Raw genomic sequence first — 15,867 nt, 5'->3', positions numbered from 1 at the left:
AGATTTAAAATTGTATTGTCTATGTTTTTGTTCCTAAAGCAGCTTTAAGGCTTTCAAAAGTAAAAAAGTAATAGTCTTTACAGTCTAATAAAGAAACAAAAACAACTTTAAATACCTACTGCCAACACTTGCCAACAGGAAGTTCATTATAAAAAAAAAAGAATGGAACAAGTGAATTTCTTTGTTTGACACAAAACAGAAATACACTAGGCACTTTGTGATTAAACACAGCAAATAATACATGTAAACATAATTATAAATGAGTTCTGCTATGCCTGGGGAGAAACGCTAACCATCAGCCATAATGAAATATCATCTCACCTCGTACTCAAAGTCTTCAGTTCTATCTCCATCAGCAGGCAGGCTGGAAAGATACTCATTACCTTCATAAAATTCATGCTCCAATGGATGAAGAGAATGGCAGCTATATGGGAAAAATTGGTACAAGAAAGCCAGATGAGACAATGTTCTTCTTTTTAATTAAAATATGACAAACTTATCTGCCGCTTTCTCATTTCAAGAGGTTAGGATGGGTTGCTAATCTAAAGAAACACTGAACAAAAAGATATGTTTCTTTTCATTTACTGCACACTTAGAGTAGTCATTTTCATAGCTTAAACTGGATCCCAGGCAATGATCTGTGCACCAAATCAAAAGAAATACAGCAGTACATTCATAACAAAGGGCTGGCAATGTTCTGCAGCTGCAGGATTCCAATCTCTCGTTTTGAAACTCAGCCTGTCTGCTAATGAAGCCATTTCCACATTTTATTTTCGGCAAGATGTGAACACAATAACTTCAATAAATAAAAGTACATTACGCAAAAATCGAAAATACTTTAATTTACAATGAACATCTGTGAATGGCTTGACGTGCGGCTTGCTTTCTTAATTCGCTTACATGTTCGCATTATCTGTCTTATCTCTACATGGAGTCCAAGAGGCAAAGAATGATTATAAAATAGAATACTGTCTTTTTTCAATGTCGAGATAAGTTTTAGGAACATTAGATGTATCATACGCTATCCAGCATAGTTTTATTGATGGGGAAAAACGGCAGGAAGTAAAATAAGATTCTTTAGTGCAGCTGGAGCCAAGACATCGCCTGTATTGTGTGGCATCATCTGGCTGCTGGACCTCAAGAATAGAAAGTTCAAAGATATCATTTATTGTAAATGGATCAAAGGTCACTTTGTATGGTATTATTCTTTTACAGTATACACTTTAGCTAGGACTGGACTAAAATAATTGGCAATGAAAAATCCCATACCTGTCAGACAGAAGAAAAGGGCAAACATCAGGAACCGGTGGAGTGGATGGTCTGAGTTTGGCTAGAGCCATGATGTGCTCAAATGTGATGTCTGTTTGTGTGCTCACATTCACAAGCTGCACTTCCTGGACACTTCCATGAACTCGGTTAGCAGGTGCTCTTCTTAAGACTTGTACAACGATTGGCTCTTTAGCATTACGAAAGGCTTCAACTGCTTCTTTGTGAGTAGCTCTCGAAATATCCTTCCCATTAACCTATTTTAAAGAACAAAGCATAAAATTTAATGATTTTTACATTTCAACATTATTATGAATTAGCAAATCCAAAATATTGTCTACTTAATGGTCATCTAGCTGAAGCTAATGTAAAACTCTGCTACAGTACATTTTAAAGCCATTGGGTTATTTCGTACTTGTAAAAGCACAATTTTGCATTTGACACAACTGACTATAAGTTACTGTACATCACAGACTTAAACTCCAAAGTGCCCCAGGCTAAAGAAGCACACATTATTAGAGGAGGGATAATCACATAACACAATGTATGCTGTCCTGTTCAGCTCATAGCAGTACAATGACTTGTTTGTGGGTTTGTGTAGTCTCAACTGTCCAATTATGTTATTGGTATTTATGTTATCATGCAGATGGTGGTCTACCCACTTTATTGATGTAGAACTGTAAAGTAAATTTCACATTATAAGATTTGTACTGTAATTGCACTTTAGAACCAATGGTGCATTATGCAATTTAAAAATAGACATTACAATACTTTCTTATCTCCATTATAGTATATTTTCTTTATCTAGAAACAAGTACAGTATGGCTGACAATAGCATTTCATACCAGTGACGTGCGGCGAGGTCTGTGGCTGGGGAGGCTCTGGATGATAAACTAGCTCCCCCCACCCCCAGTAAAAAAAAAGGGGGTTCCTCATAAAAAACCAGCACCAGGCTGAACCAGCCAGGGGGAGTAATGCCATAGCAAGGGGAACACTCAGTATGGGGTCCCTCTGCTATCACAGTAAACTGCCCCCAAACCAGTCAGCCCAGGGCTGAAATTGCTCAGAAAGTGGGGATCCCAGAAAAATTGTATGGGCTCCCCCCTCCCGAGCAACAACTAGCACTGGACTAAAAGCCCAGTGCTGTGCCCCGCACCCCTGGTGGCGGTGGGGGCAGGGTTCATGCCATGCTAATATTGTTCTTTGCAGGCGGCCTACAGGTCCCAACTAGCCTGCCCCAGCATGCCGACACTTGGAGACCCACAAGTGCCAGCATGCCTGGACATAAAGTGCCTGCTGGCACCTGTAGTCCACCTGTAAAGAAAATATTAAAATAAATACACAGTACATTTAAAAAAAAAAAGTTTATTGTAGTGCGTCTTCACCTGGGGAGCGGCGGCCTTTGGCCAGCTCTTTTGCATGGCTGCCGCCTCCCCACTATCAGTGCATCCCAAAGTCAATTTAAAAGTCAAAATTCTTAAAATAATATGAAGCAGATACTTATGACACAGAATGTGTCATAAGTATCTTCTTTGTATTATTTTAATCATTAATGGCAGGGAGGCACTGCCTCCCCTGACTGCACGTCTCTGTTCATACTGTATGACTCAGCAGCTAATGCAATGCAATCATACGTATGATATGTTAAAGTATTATTTTGGCAATAAAGCTATAATATTACTGGACAAAGGGACCTATTTATCATTCAATATTTGCGGCATATCCCCTGAAAACATCTGTTTTCAAGGGATACCCACAAATATTAGTATCCCTCCAATGTATGATAGAGGGGCCACAGCAAGTACACAAATATTTCTATGTGGGCTGCGAAGTTGTCAGATTTACCTTCACATTCCGGAGTTTGGCTTTGGCAACTAACGGCATCTGAAGATCAGCTGTGAGTTACATTCAGTAGCCTCCCAGCACTGGCCACCACACATGTGTCGTCAGTAGACCACACATGCACAGTAGCACAGTGGAGACACAAAACAGTAGTAAAGTGACTGACTCACTCACTTCTAGCACATTGCAGGCTCTGACTTTATTCGGAGCCCCTGTCCCTGCTTGTTTGTTTGATGCATTAAAGTGAATGGTAAATTTCTTATTGTTTGGAATAGTGGTAATAAGATATTACAATTATTGGGTCTAATCCCTGATAATTGATAAATATGCCCCAAAGTGAACTAATGATTGTATATTGTTTCATACAATTCCAGTCAAAGAGTTCATTTCACAAGAAGTACATGTAATACTAATTATTTACCCGATAACTTGTTCTATTGAATTTACAGATGTAGAAGCCTTCATTGGAGCTGATGACACAAGCTGTCATTTAAAACATGTGTGCATAAGGTGCCATTAAGCTCCATCCCTCTACCATGCTAAAGATGTTGCTGCTCATACTGTTAGCACTATGTAAGTGCACATAATCTATATAGTGACTAATCTCAGGGCTGGTAACAGAAATCTTGGGGCTCGGTACAATGACCTCTCTGCCCCCCCACCTCGAAATATACAGTATATATAAACAAGTACACAAACAAACACATGCATATATATTTATGTATATCCCTCCTTTCTCCCACACACACACACACCACAGTCTGCCTCTTCCTTTCTCCTTCCTCCCACACACCCCACAGCCTGTCTCTCCCTCTCTCCCCAATGACTCCATGCTGCATTCCCTGTTCAGTTCCCCTACCCCATCCCTAAAGACCCAGCTTAGTTTGCCTGTATACCCTCTCCATGCCGCTCTGATGCCTGATAGAGACTCACCTGCGCTCCAGTACCCAGACCGGGACACCACACAGCAGGCGCCATGCAGCCCTGTTCACTAACACATCTATGTTCCAGAAGAGGCAGGCGTAGGGCATGGGAATCCCAGCCAGCGGAGCTGCTGTCATTTCCCATTACTGCCTGCTCAGAGTAGAACCCCCAAGAGCAGCACACACAGTGTCAGAAGCTTCTTTTTCATCCTGAGGCCATGCCTACAGCTCGTTGCATCGTCTTTTCACTCTCACATCCCTGCTGGGCACTAAGCGGCCGTCTAGGGATAAATCTGCTACTGCGTATCCTTGTGGCCCCTCTGAACCTCAGGCCAGGTACAGGTGTCCCCTTTGAACCCCCCCTGTCGCCGGCCCTGACTAATCTGATTGTGACATTCCCTTTATTGAAAACTGCCCTATCTGTATATTTTGGCTGAAGAGACTATTATTGTTATTTTTACAGTCTTTATGTTAAAAAATAAATAAATGTAACAGTAAATGTGCATACGATGTCGCTCATTTTCACTCTTCCTGAGTGATATTGCTCATATTCTCCGCAAGTGTATATGCCGCCGCCGACCAGTGATACTTGCCTCCGCAGGTTATTAACGACCCTAGCTGTCGTTCGTGCAGGCAGCTCAATTTGGACTGTCATCCAAGAGCTGCCTGCATGGCCCGGCTGCTGCCTGCTGTCACTAAGCGATATTAACATCAAATCGCTCAATGGCCCTCATTCCGAGTTGTTCGCTCGCTAGCTGCTTTTAGCAGAATTGCAAACGCTAGGCCGCTGCCCTCTGGGAGTGTATCTTAGCATAGCAGAATAGCAAACGAAAGATTAGCAGAACTGCTACTAAATAATTTCCTGCAGTTTCTGAGTAGCTCCAGACCTACTCCTAGACTGCGATCATCTCAGTCCGTTTATTTCCTGGTTTGACGTCACAAACACGCCCTGCGTTCGGCCAGCCACTCCCCCGTTTCTCCAGACACTCCTGCGTTTTTCCCTGACACGCCTGCGTTTTTTAGCACACTCCCGGAAAACGCTCAGATACCACCCAGAAACGCCCATTTCCTGTCAATCACTCACCGATCAGCAGTGTGACTGAAAAGCGCCGCACGAGCAACAGCAAAACTGCTAAGTTTTTAGTTAAATAACTTAGCGCATACGCGCTGCGTACCATGCGCATGCGCATTTAGCACCAAATCGCAGCATAGCAAAAATCGGCAACGAGCGAACAACTCGGAATGGCCACCACTGTGTATGCCTGGTCACCGACTGCCTGGTTCGGGAGGGGAAACACTAGGTGACGTCACTCATAGAGCATGTTGCCTAGTGTGTACCTACCTTAAGATTTTTTTTTACTACAGTAGTTAATGTAAAATAGATATACTGTCAAACCTTTGTTCAATCTCAAATAATACATACTAATCAATATTTATCCTGTTTGTTGCAATTATCATCCATTTAAAGCAATATTACACATTACACATTACATTACACATTACACATTACACATTTTCTTTTTCATATCATCTTGTGAACTTTTGGACAACAACGAATCAGTAATTTTATTGTTTCATACATATTTTGAGAGAATTGTATTGCAGTTCATGATTTGTTCCTTTTGCTGGCGCCTTTGATCATTTCCCCATTTTTTTTTATATTTATATTAACTTCTTACTTGTTTGGGCAGGTATCTATGGGCTTTGATTGGGCAGATCCATTATTTGCGCCAGATTTTACCCTTTTCTATTATAAATTTCAAGTAATTTCCACTCAATTTTGACCACTTCACAACTCACAATATTATCTTCAACCACTTTAGGCCAAAGGCTGTAGCAAGCTGGCTGTTTACTAAGCAACAGAACAGAGGCACAAACACATGGCAGTTTATAGCACATCTATGAAACCTTACACACAACAGTCACACTACTTATATGTTATGGATACACAGTAGGGTATGGCCTGTGGAGTCACAGTACTTGTACGTTATGGATACACAGTGGGAAAAGTCACAGTACTTGTATGTTTTGGATACATAAAGGGTACAGCACAAAAAAACAATTTTTCCCTTTTTTACTTTTTTTTAAAACTTTTTTACAACTGACAAGTGACTATGACAATACACACTGTAGTGTTGCTTGTGCACATACAGTCACTTTAGATGAACACAGCACACCCAATTTAACCAGTAGGGTACAGCGCAGCATACAGCAGCATGCCCCTTGTATACATTATGCATACAGTACAGCCACTTGTTATGAGTCTGGACACAGTACAGCCAATTTAACCAGCAGAATACAATGCAGCACACATCAGCGTACCATACACTATACATAGCACAGCCACTGTAGATGGACATAACTTACCCAATTTAAACAGTAGAGTACAGTGCAATACACAGCTGCGTACCCCTTGTATACACTGACTATACAAGCAGCTCAGCTAATTTATAGCAGAGTACAGCACAGCACAGCACAGCACACAGCAGCAGGCCCCTTGTATACACTGACTATACACAAAGCTCAGGAAATTTACAGCAGAGTACAGTGCAGCACACAGCAGCTTGCCTGAGCAGAGTGAAATGACACCAAGTCCCGGCTGCGTCGCCTTATATAGAATCCAAAACCTATGAGAATCTGAAGTGGAATCCAAGCCTGGTGGGAAACCCCGAGCCGTGGCTCGTGTAGACTCGGCTCTCAGAAGTTCAGAGTGGTTCAGATTCCAGATAATCCGAACCGCTAATAGCTAATTATTTGTTGTTTTTCCTCTTTATTTTCTCTTACAGTATATTATTTCCCCCTTCACTGATTGCACCATGTCCCCTCATCTCTAATTTCCATTATTATACCACTCAGTTACTGCATTTTAGATCAGTGTAGGAGGTCACCATACCCCAATATTACACACTCACTCATAGACTGCATTGTATATAAGTGACACAGACTTACTGATTGTAGCAATCACTATTGCCTAAAATACTCATTATCATCCCCATCACTCACTAAATACATTTTAGAACAGCACAGATTTCATTTGATACAGTATTCTGCCAACCCAGCCAGACAATTTTGGCAGAGCTTCCGGTCCGCCAGAAATGCCCTTTATACAGCCTTGTTGGTGGGCCCCCTGGGACCCACAGGGCCCTAAGCAGCTGCTTTGGTTGCCTTGTGTTAAATCTGCTACTGGATCCTGCACTCATCTACAGTTCTGGATGCAAGCTGTTCATCATCTTTCGCAGAAAGGCGTGACTGGGAACTTTTGTCCTGCTTCCCTTATTGCCAAAACACTGTATTCAAAGTGAACAGTGTGCTGATTGAGATACTATAGTGCAAGCTTTTCTGCAACTACAGTGGGGTTTATCGTGGATAAATGGTGAGTTTCCTGTGTCATGGGAGCTATATACAGTATGCAGTGGAGGCCAGTTTAGATCATACAGTAACTTCTGTGCTTATAAAATTAGAACCAGTGGTATCACTGTGGTAGATTACAATGAGTTTGGATGCACGCCATTGTGTCCAGATAATAACACCTAATAATTGTTTTGTGCATGAGAAGTTTGTTAAAATCTTGCCTTACTGTACAGGGCCTACCTAGTATAAGGAAAAAAAAAAGTAATAAAGAAAAAAGTAAAAATAGCTTGCAAGAAAACTAGGTATACAAATACCTCTTCTCTTTAACCCTCCCGACAGCATGACCAAACCACACAAATCATTTCTGCAAGAGTATAATACACCTGCTTAAGTTATGGATAGTGTAAATATTGTCCAACTAACTACCGTAATTGGATAAAAGAATCTATTGGAATCATGGAAATATGTATTTTTCCCTACTCTCTTCATTACTTGCTCATATAAGTCCCAGAAAATAAATACATTTTCTAAGATGCTACAAAAAGAAAGCCCTGTCCTTAATATAAAAATATAAAATTTGCATTTATACACTAACCAATTAAAGCTATTCCTGATGAATCTGTCATATTGCAAAAACATTACATTGTTAAATAGGCTTATAAAAGGGCAAAACCTCCTGTGCATGTGTTGTGGTTACATAAAACATTAACAATCATTATAGGAGGAAATACAAAAGTAATACTATCAAATAAATCCAGACAAAATCACTGCATACAGCACAAAATAACAACACATATGCACATGCACCTGTCTAGCTTACAAATATCTAAAGTAATTATCAAAATAGGTTTTATACACATAGATAGCAAACAGATTTTCCCAGCTATCAAAAAAAAATAATAATCCCCAGATAATACATTCATGATAGATATATATATATATATATATATATATATAGTCTTGGAAGATCCTGCACTCTCATCAAAAGTAATAACGACGGCGGGTGCTCCTAATGACCTGAGAGGCCACCAATATACCACAACAACCACCTAGGTGGAAGGTGCACTCACGCCCAGAAATTAGTCTCTGAAGTCACTTGTAAATTCAGTATATTTTTATTCGGGTTCACTGTTGATGCCGTATTTCATCGACGTTTCGGTCCTTATGCGGACCTTTATCAAGATTGGCACTTAAATCACCTATACAATCAAAAACAGTTACAATTAATATGTATAAGAACCCAGATTTATTCAACACCAACACCACCAGTGCCTCCCAGGCCCTGAAGACTGTCACAAAAACCAGAAAACGTATTAAAAAGCTGTTTTTTTTATATATGTAAAAAAGAGATACTTGGAAATAATCCACGTGTGATGAAAGAGACACCTCCACCGTTAGGACTATCTGTTTAGATAGGCAAATGATTACCTGGACGGCAAGCCAGATCACTCAGATGTGTGGAATGGCCTTCAAAGTTGGCAACATGCCTGATCACATAATGAAGTTAAAAAGCCTATAACGTAGGGGAAGCTGCAAGGCGTAGTCACCTATTAGATAAATAACAGAGTAACTACACCATAAGAAAATACACTAACAACGTCATTTTGGAAAAGATCATACCTAGTTACATGTAGAAATAGCTCATGGCAGCTTGTGGGCTCTGTACATGTGTCAGACACTCAGTCTGTAAGGAGGCACAACAGGAAAAGATAATCACCAACCGTAATCATGTGTCAGAAGGGAGCTGCAGGAGAACCATACTCACTGCTCAAGTGTCCAGAGCCAAATGGAAGCTGCATAAAGTTCAGCCTCAGCTGAGCACTATTTAAGGATCAACCACAGGAAGTGCCAATTAGGGAGATTAGTATAAACCCAGTCTCTCATTAACTGATCACCTCTCAGATAACTAACTCAGACCAACTGGGAAAAACGTTACAGGGTTCACAGGACAGGCAGTGGCTATCGCTAACGCACGGCTACTTAAATGAGTGTATTTTAACGATTTAGAAGGGCAACTGCCGGAGACGCGTCTTTTGCGTTCCACCTCCTTTCCACCTTCCACCTTTAAACATTAGCCAGTGGATAAGCCTAATTACGGTTCTTTCCGCGAGTGGAACGCAGAGACTTCCGGCCAGCGCCACTTCCGCGGAATGGAACGCATGGTGTTCCGGTCGGTGGAACGCAAAAGACGCGTCTCCGGCAGTTGCCCTTCTAAATCGTTAAAATACACTCATTTAAGTAGCCGTGCGTTAGCGATAGCCACTGCCTGTCCTGTGAACCCTGTAACGTTTTTCCCAGTTGGTCTGAGTTAGTTATCTGAGAGGTGATCAGTTAATGAGAGACTGGGTTTATACTAATCTCCCTAATTGGCACTTCCTGTGGTTGATCCTTAAATAGTGCTCAGCTGAGGCTGAACTTTATGCAGCTTCCATTTGGCTCTGGACACTTGAGCAGTGAGTATGGTTCTCCTGCAGCTCCCTTCTGACACATGATTACGGTTGGTGATTATCTTTTCCTGTTGTGCCTCCTTACAGACTGAGTGTCTGACACATGTACAGAGCCCACAAGCTGCCATGAGCTATTTCTACATGTAACTAGGTATGATCTTTTCCAAAATGACGTTGTTAGTGTATTTTCTTATGGTGTAGTTACTCTGTTATTTATCTAATAGGTGACTACGCCTTGCAGCTTCCCCTACGTTATAGGCTTTTTAACTTCATTATGTGATCAGGCATGTTGCCAACTTTGAAGGCCATTCCACACATCTGAGTGATCTGGCTTGCCGTCCAGGTAATCATTTGCCTATCTAAACAGATAGTCCTAACGGTGGAGGTGTCTCTTTCATCACACGTGGATTATTTCCAAGTATCTCTTTTTTACATATATAAAAAAAACAGCTTTTTAATACGTTTTCTGGTTTTTGTGACAGTCTTCAGGGCCTGGGAGGCACTGGTGGTGTTGGTGTTGAATAAATCTGGGTTCTTATACATATTAATTGTAACTGTTTTTGATTGTATAGGTGATTTAAGTGCCAATCTTGATAAAGGTCCGCATAAGGACCGAAACGTCGATGAAATACGGCATCAACAGTGAACCCGAATAAAAATATACTGAATTTACAAGTGACTTCAGAGACTAATTTCTGGGCGTGAGTGCACCTTCCACCTAGGTGGTTGTTGTGGTATATATATATATATATATATATACATACATTTTCACAAAGTATTTGAGGACAATTTGTCATTATGGTACTGTTAATAAAGTAATATATCCTTCATTTTATCACATATTCAATAATTGGTATTATTTAGTTCAAAGACTTAAAAATACTACTACTAATAATAATAATAATAATAGAAATAATAATAATAATAATATCAGCATGACAATATGATTAATACAACTAATGGGTCTCTATACAGAGGCATCAACCAGTGCGCACTTAGCATTATTTCCCCGAGCCAGAGGCACAGCCACCAAAAAATGGGTGTGACCTAATAAAAAGGGGCATGACCTCACAGAGATCTCTGTTCTGTCACTCTGGGGGTGTGCCCAGCATTCCCGAAGACTCTGGCTGCCCTTAGAGACTAGCCTGTGTATTGTGCCAGCTTTTCATCTGTGACAGGAGCTGAATGCTGCAGGAAAATGTCATACTGCAGTACCCTACTCCTGTCACCGCAGAAGAGCGAGCACTTTGGTGTCACCCCTTCCGAGGATGACACCCGGGTGCGGGCCGCACCCCCAGCAACCGCCTTGCATACGTGCAAGCAGGGGTGGTTTCTGAGTACCTTGAAACCCCTCCTGCCACCGCAGCTTACCGATTTTTATTTATATATTTTTTAACTGAGCACCACGCTGTGCGGCTGCTGGAAGCTGCCTCCTATCACACTGTGAATGACTGACTGAGGAGGAGGCAGCCTGTGGCTGTGCAGCTGGCTGAGTGTGTAGGAGGAGCTGCTGTAGCTGCAGAGGCAGTGTGTGCAGCTCCTCCCAGGCAGTTCTCCTGTCCCATGTGACTTCTGTATCAGAGCTGGCCAGAGTCGGGTGAGGCCGAGAGTTATGCCCTGCAGCGAGCAGGTATGTGTGTGCATATACCAGGGCTTAGTTATGCTGGGCGAGGGAAGCACCCACTGTCCTGACATTTGAGGGGGAGGGGGACATGATATGTGTGTGTATATGCTGTATGTATACATGCTATGTGTGTATATGATGTATGTATGCTATGTGTGTATATGCTGTATGTATGTGCTATGTGTGTATCTGCTGTATGTATGCTATGTGTGTGTATATACTGCATGTATACATGCTATGTGTGTGTGTATATGCTGTATGTATGCTATATGTGTATATGCTGTATGTATGTGATATGTGTGTGTATGCTGTATGTATGTGCTATGTGTGTATGCTATGTGTGTATATACTGTATGTATACATGCTATGTGTGTATATGCTGTACGTATGCTATGTGTGTATATGTTATATGTATGTATGTTTGCTAAGTGTGTATATACTTTATGTATACATGCTATGTGTGTATATATGATGTATGTATGTGCTATGTGTGTGTATATATGCTGTATGTATACATGCTATGTGTGTATATGCTGTATGTGTGTGTATATGCTGTATTTATGTGCTATGTGTGTATATGCTGTATGTATGCTATGTGTGTATATACTGTATGTATACATGCTATGGGTGTATATGTTGTATGTATGCTATGTGTGTATATACTTTATGTATATATGATACTTGTGTGTATATATGCTGCATGTATGTGCTATATGTGGTATATGCTGTATGTATACATGCTGTGTGTATATGCTGTATGTCTGTATATGCTGTATGTATGTGCTATGTGTGTGTATATGCTGTATATATGCTATGTGTGTATATACTGTATGTATACATGCTATGTGTGTATATGCTGTATGTGTGTGCTATGTTTGTATATGCTGTATGTATACATGCTATGTGTATATGCTATGTGTATACATGCTATGTGTGTATATACTGTATGTGTGTATATATGTTGTATGTATGTGCTATGTGTGTATATGCTGTATGTACACGCTATGTGTATATGCTGTATGTACATGCTATGTGTGTATATACTGTATGTATGTGCTATGTGTATATGCTGTATGAACATGCTATGTGTGTGTGTGTATATGCTGTATGTATGCTATGTGTGTGTTTATGTGTATATGCTGTATGTATGCTATGTTTGTGTTTATATGCTGTATGCATGCTATGTTTGTGTTTATGTGTATATGCTATATGTATGTATGCATGCTATGTGTGTATATGCTGAATGTACGTGCCATGTGTGTATATGCTGTATGTATGCTATGTGTGTATGCATATATGTATGTATGTATGTATGTGTGATATGTCTGTCTATATGCTGTATGTATATGTTGTGTAATGTATGCTCTGTGTGTCTGCAGTGTGTATGTATGCTGTGTGTGTCTGTAGTATGCATGTTTACTGTGTGTGTGTGTGTGTGTGTGTGTGTGTGTGTGTGTGTGTATGCTCTGTGTGTGTCTGCAGTGTATATGTGTTTTTGTAAGTATGCCATGTGTGTGCCTGCTGTGTGTATGTATGCTAAGTGTGTATGTATGTACAGTATGCATGTATATATTACACATACATACATGTACAGAAACCCCCATGAAAATCCTGCATTTGCCCCTGCCTTGTAACGCCATATATAACTGAATCCAAATTTTATAAGTTCCGGTTTCACAACAATTGAGTGTACAGTAATGTAATTTCAATTCAGATAACTCCAGAATTTCTTCACTTTACCACATGAATGCAACATGTAGCAAAATGCTGTGCAAACATTTCTCACATGAACTATGTATTTGTAGCTTCTGCAAGAATTGTTTGCGCAGGATGTTTGCTACATGTTGCAAGTAGTATGATTATTATTATTATATTATTTTAGTTTGTAATGTTCTACATAATCATCCTGTTAATTTTGTTAAATAGGCTCTTGCATTATTCAAAATATTCCTTGTGGAATGTGGATGATAAGCATAGGGGGCAATTCTCATACATTTATACATTAATGTGTGCATGTTAATGAATTGTGACAATGAGCAAAAGGTTGCTTTTGAAAAAAATTACTTCTGGCTCAAGTTACGCAAGTGACTGTCTCTCTGGTACCCTATGGTGGTGTTTAACCTCTAAGAAGGAATACATTAAAGCCTAGCCCAGAGATAACTACAAAATATTACTGACAAAAGAGGATGGAAACTTCCTGTGAGGAAAAGTGTTAGAAACGGAACAGGTAATGTTTTTGTTAATGCAACTGTAATATTAACACTTTGGTTATAGCCATTAACCTCATCAGGGATATTTTCTAATTTTAGAGATATCTCATTTAAAGCATTACAGTTTACAATAAAGTTAGTCAACGTTTTGGCCCACAACAGGAGCCTTTGTCAAGACAGGTCCTGGTGACATCCTCACTGCATGAAGGCAAGAGACTTCATGCTGTGAGGATGTCACCAGGACCTGTCTTGACAAAGGCCCCTGTTGTGGGCCGAAACGTCGACTAACTGTATTGTAAGCTGAATATTGATGAATTAATAAACTAACTTTTTTCTTCTAAAAGTGGTGAGTGCCCTCTTCTGACCTTACTGGTCTGAAACTCTGCATATATATATATATATATATATATATATCTATCATTTTTTTTATTTTTTTTAAGATAATACATTTCAAGTGAGGAAAAAAATTGTTTTATATATTGACTGATGTAGTTATAAATATATATTCAAACTTCAAAAAGTTTTGCAATTAAAAATATCCGTTTTCAAACGTATACATATGTGTCAGTATCCCAGAAGATGGGAAAAGGGATAGCTTTGTGTATCACCAGCAGACAAGTGATATTATTACATCTAGATAATATATGTGAATGATATCCTTTAAACTCATACCATTTCAAGAGTTTCTATTAATATGTTTATTAATACAAAAGAAAGGATAAAAAATCTTTCTAGTGCGGTGGGTTAACAACCACACTTAGAGGGAAATAACTCTTGATCCATTGTTGCATTAAAAAATTTATGTAAATTTTTGTTTTACTGCAATTTTTTTTCATGGTAATTCAATTATTGCCTGTTTTTTTTTTTGCATCCATTAATATGCGAAAACACACAGGATCCAGTATGTTTTCCAAATCGGATACACAAAAACACAGTACTTATTGGGGATTTTGTTTCTCCTGCCTCTGGGCAGGATATCAGAGACAACTGATTTCCCTCCTCCCCCAAGGGGCACATACTGTATATTAAAATTTGCAGCCAGTCTACAAAAATCAGGATTTATCACCAGGATGTATACTTTATGAGCTGCCAAGAAAAGAGTCAGCAGGGCTGTTTATTCCAATGGGCTTAATGAGCAATTGCCTAAGGGCCCCAGGAGTCTAATGGTCCTAGACTGATAGCTGAGGGTCCCCTCTTTACATTGGTACCAGATTTTTTAAATCGGCCCGGCAGAAATGGAGATATCCAACTTCAAAGCAGTGGTCCATATCTGAGACTGTTAATTGCTCCTGGCCAGTATCTCTGGTTCTGTTTAACTTATAATGTTTCTGAGGGTTGCCTTCAAAAACTCTTCCCCTTTGGTAGACATTGGCAGCTTGTCTCTACCATGCTCAGAACTGGAGATATCAGCCATCAAGCAGCCTATCTCTGCTCCAGTTCCAAATTCCTTTGATGCAGTTTTATATTTTCAGTTGTGGATTGCTCCGGCTCCTGAACCCCAATCCCCAATACTCCAGTACCTCCTGAAAGAGGATACTCTCATTTTTTATCCCTAAAAAATCCACCCCCCCAGAAACCGGAGATATCCACGGTCAAGCAAGCTGCCCTCTCACTGGAAAATTATGAATATTAAGCCCACTCCACTATCCACCCCTCCTCTGTGTATTAAACACTCCCTGACACCCTGGAAGTCATGTACTAGGGCTCCTCCATTCAGCCCAATGCTCCCCTTCTAGAGTTTAGTGTTTTTCCTCATGCCCCATCTCAACAACACCCCCCTCCCCCCATCCTTGCAGTAATGAAGTATTTAGCTGAAATTACTGCTTCAAGCACTCATGCTGAGCAGAAGATAGAACACCTTCACCACCTGTGGGATATCACAGCTACCACTGATAGCACCCCCCATCTCCACAGATGGAGGATGGATAGGGACCATAGTGCAATGCTTTGCCCAGGGGCCTAAACTGCTGTTAAGATGCCCCTGGGAGTCAGTCCTGGTGATCAGTGAGAAGTTCCTGCTATGACTCCTCAGCTGAACCACTATACATACATCAACGTCTATCAGTGCATGTGCAAGCCAGAGCATGGGGTGATCCGAAGTATCCATCTTTCGAAAAATCCTGTGGAATGTAGCCATAGGTGAAAATAAATTTTTGGCAAAAGGGTATAAAGAAGAAACCATGAACCAGCACATTAATGAACTA

General features: G+C 40.3%; 1 protein-coding gene and 2 long non-coding RNA genes across 4 annotated transcripts in view; 1 reads left to right on the top strand and 2 right to left on the bottom strand.

Annotated features, from left to right (window-relative positions):
- PDZRN4 (PDZ domain containing ring finger 4) overlaps positions 1-15,867 on the bottom strand; it is a 334,033-nt gene that overhangs the window by 88,936 nt on the left and 229,230 nt on the right. For both annotated transcript variants that reach the window (XM_063927315.1, XM_063927316.1), the window contains exons 2-3: positions 1,270-1,523; positions 322-424 (exon numbers count right to left, since the gene is read on the bottom strand). In XM_063927315.1, the coding sequence (XP_063783385.1) occupies positions 322-424; positions 1,270-1,523 (357 nt within the window). The remainder of the gene's footprint in view (positions 1-321; positions 425-1,269; positions 1,524-15,867) is intronic.
- LOC134932680 (uncharacterized) lies at positions 8,348-9,218 on the bottom strand. The gene is made up of 4 exons (XR_010179448.1): positions 9,148-9,218; positions 9,003-9,066; positions 8,811-8,929; positions 8,348-8,581 (listed from the first exon to the last, which is right to left on the bottom strand). It is a non-coding gene; the product is annotated as an uncharacterized LOC134932680 (long non-coding RNA).
- On the top strand, positions 9,795-10,484 carry LOC134932679 (uncharacterized). Its single transcript, XR_010179447.1, has 4 exons — positions 9,795-9,835; positions 9,917-9,980; positions 10,054-10,172; positions 10,402-10,484. It is a non-coding gene; the product is annotated as an uncharacterized LOC134932679 (long non-coding RNA).

Source organism: Pseudophryne corroboree, chromosome 6 (assembly GCF_028390025.1).
Source record: "Pseudophryne corroboree isolate aPseCor3 chromosome 6, aPseCor3.hap2, whole genome shotgun sequence".
In the NCBI taxonomy this organism is placed as follows: Eukaryota; Metazoa; Chordata; class Amphibia; order Anura; family Myobatrachidae; genus Pseudophryne; species Pseudophryne corroboree.
The sequence above is the reverse complement of the archived record's forward strand: the minus strand, read 5'-3'. Positions and strand labels throughout refer to the sequence as shown.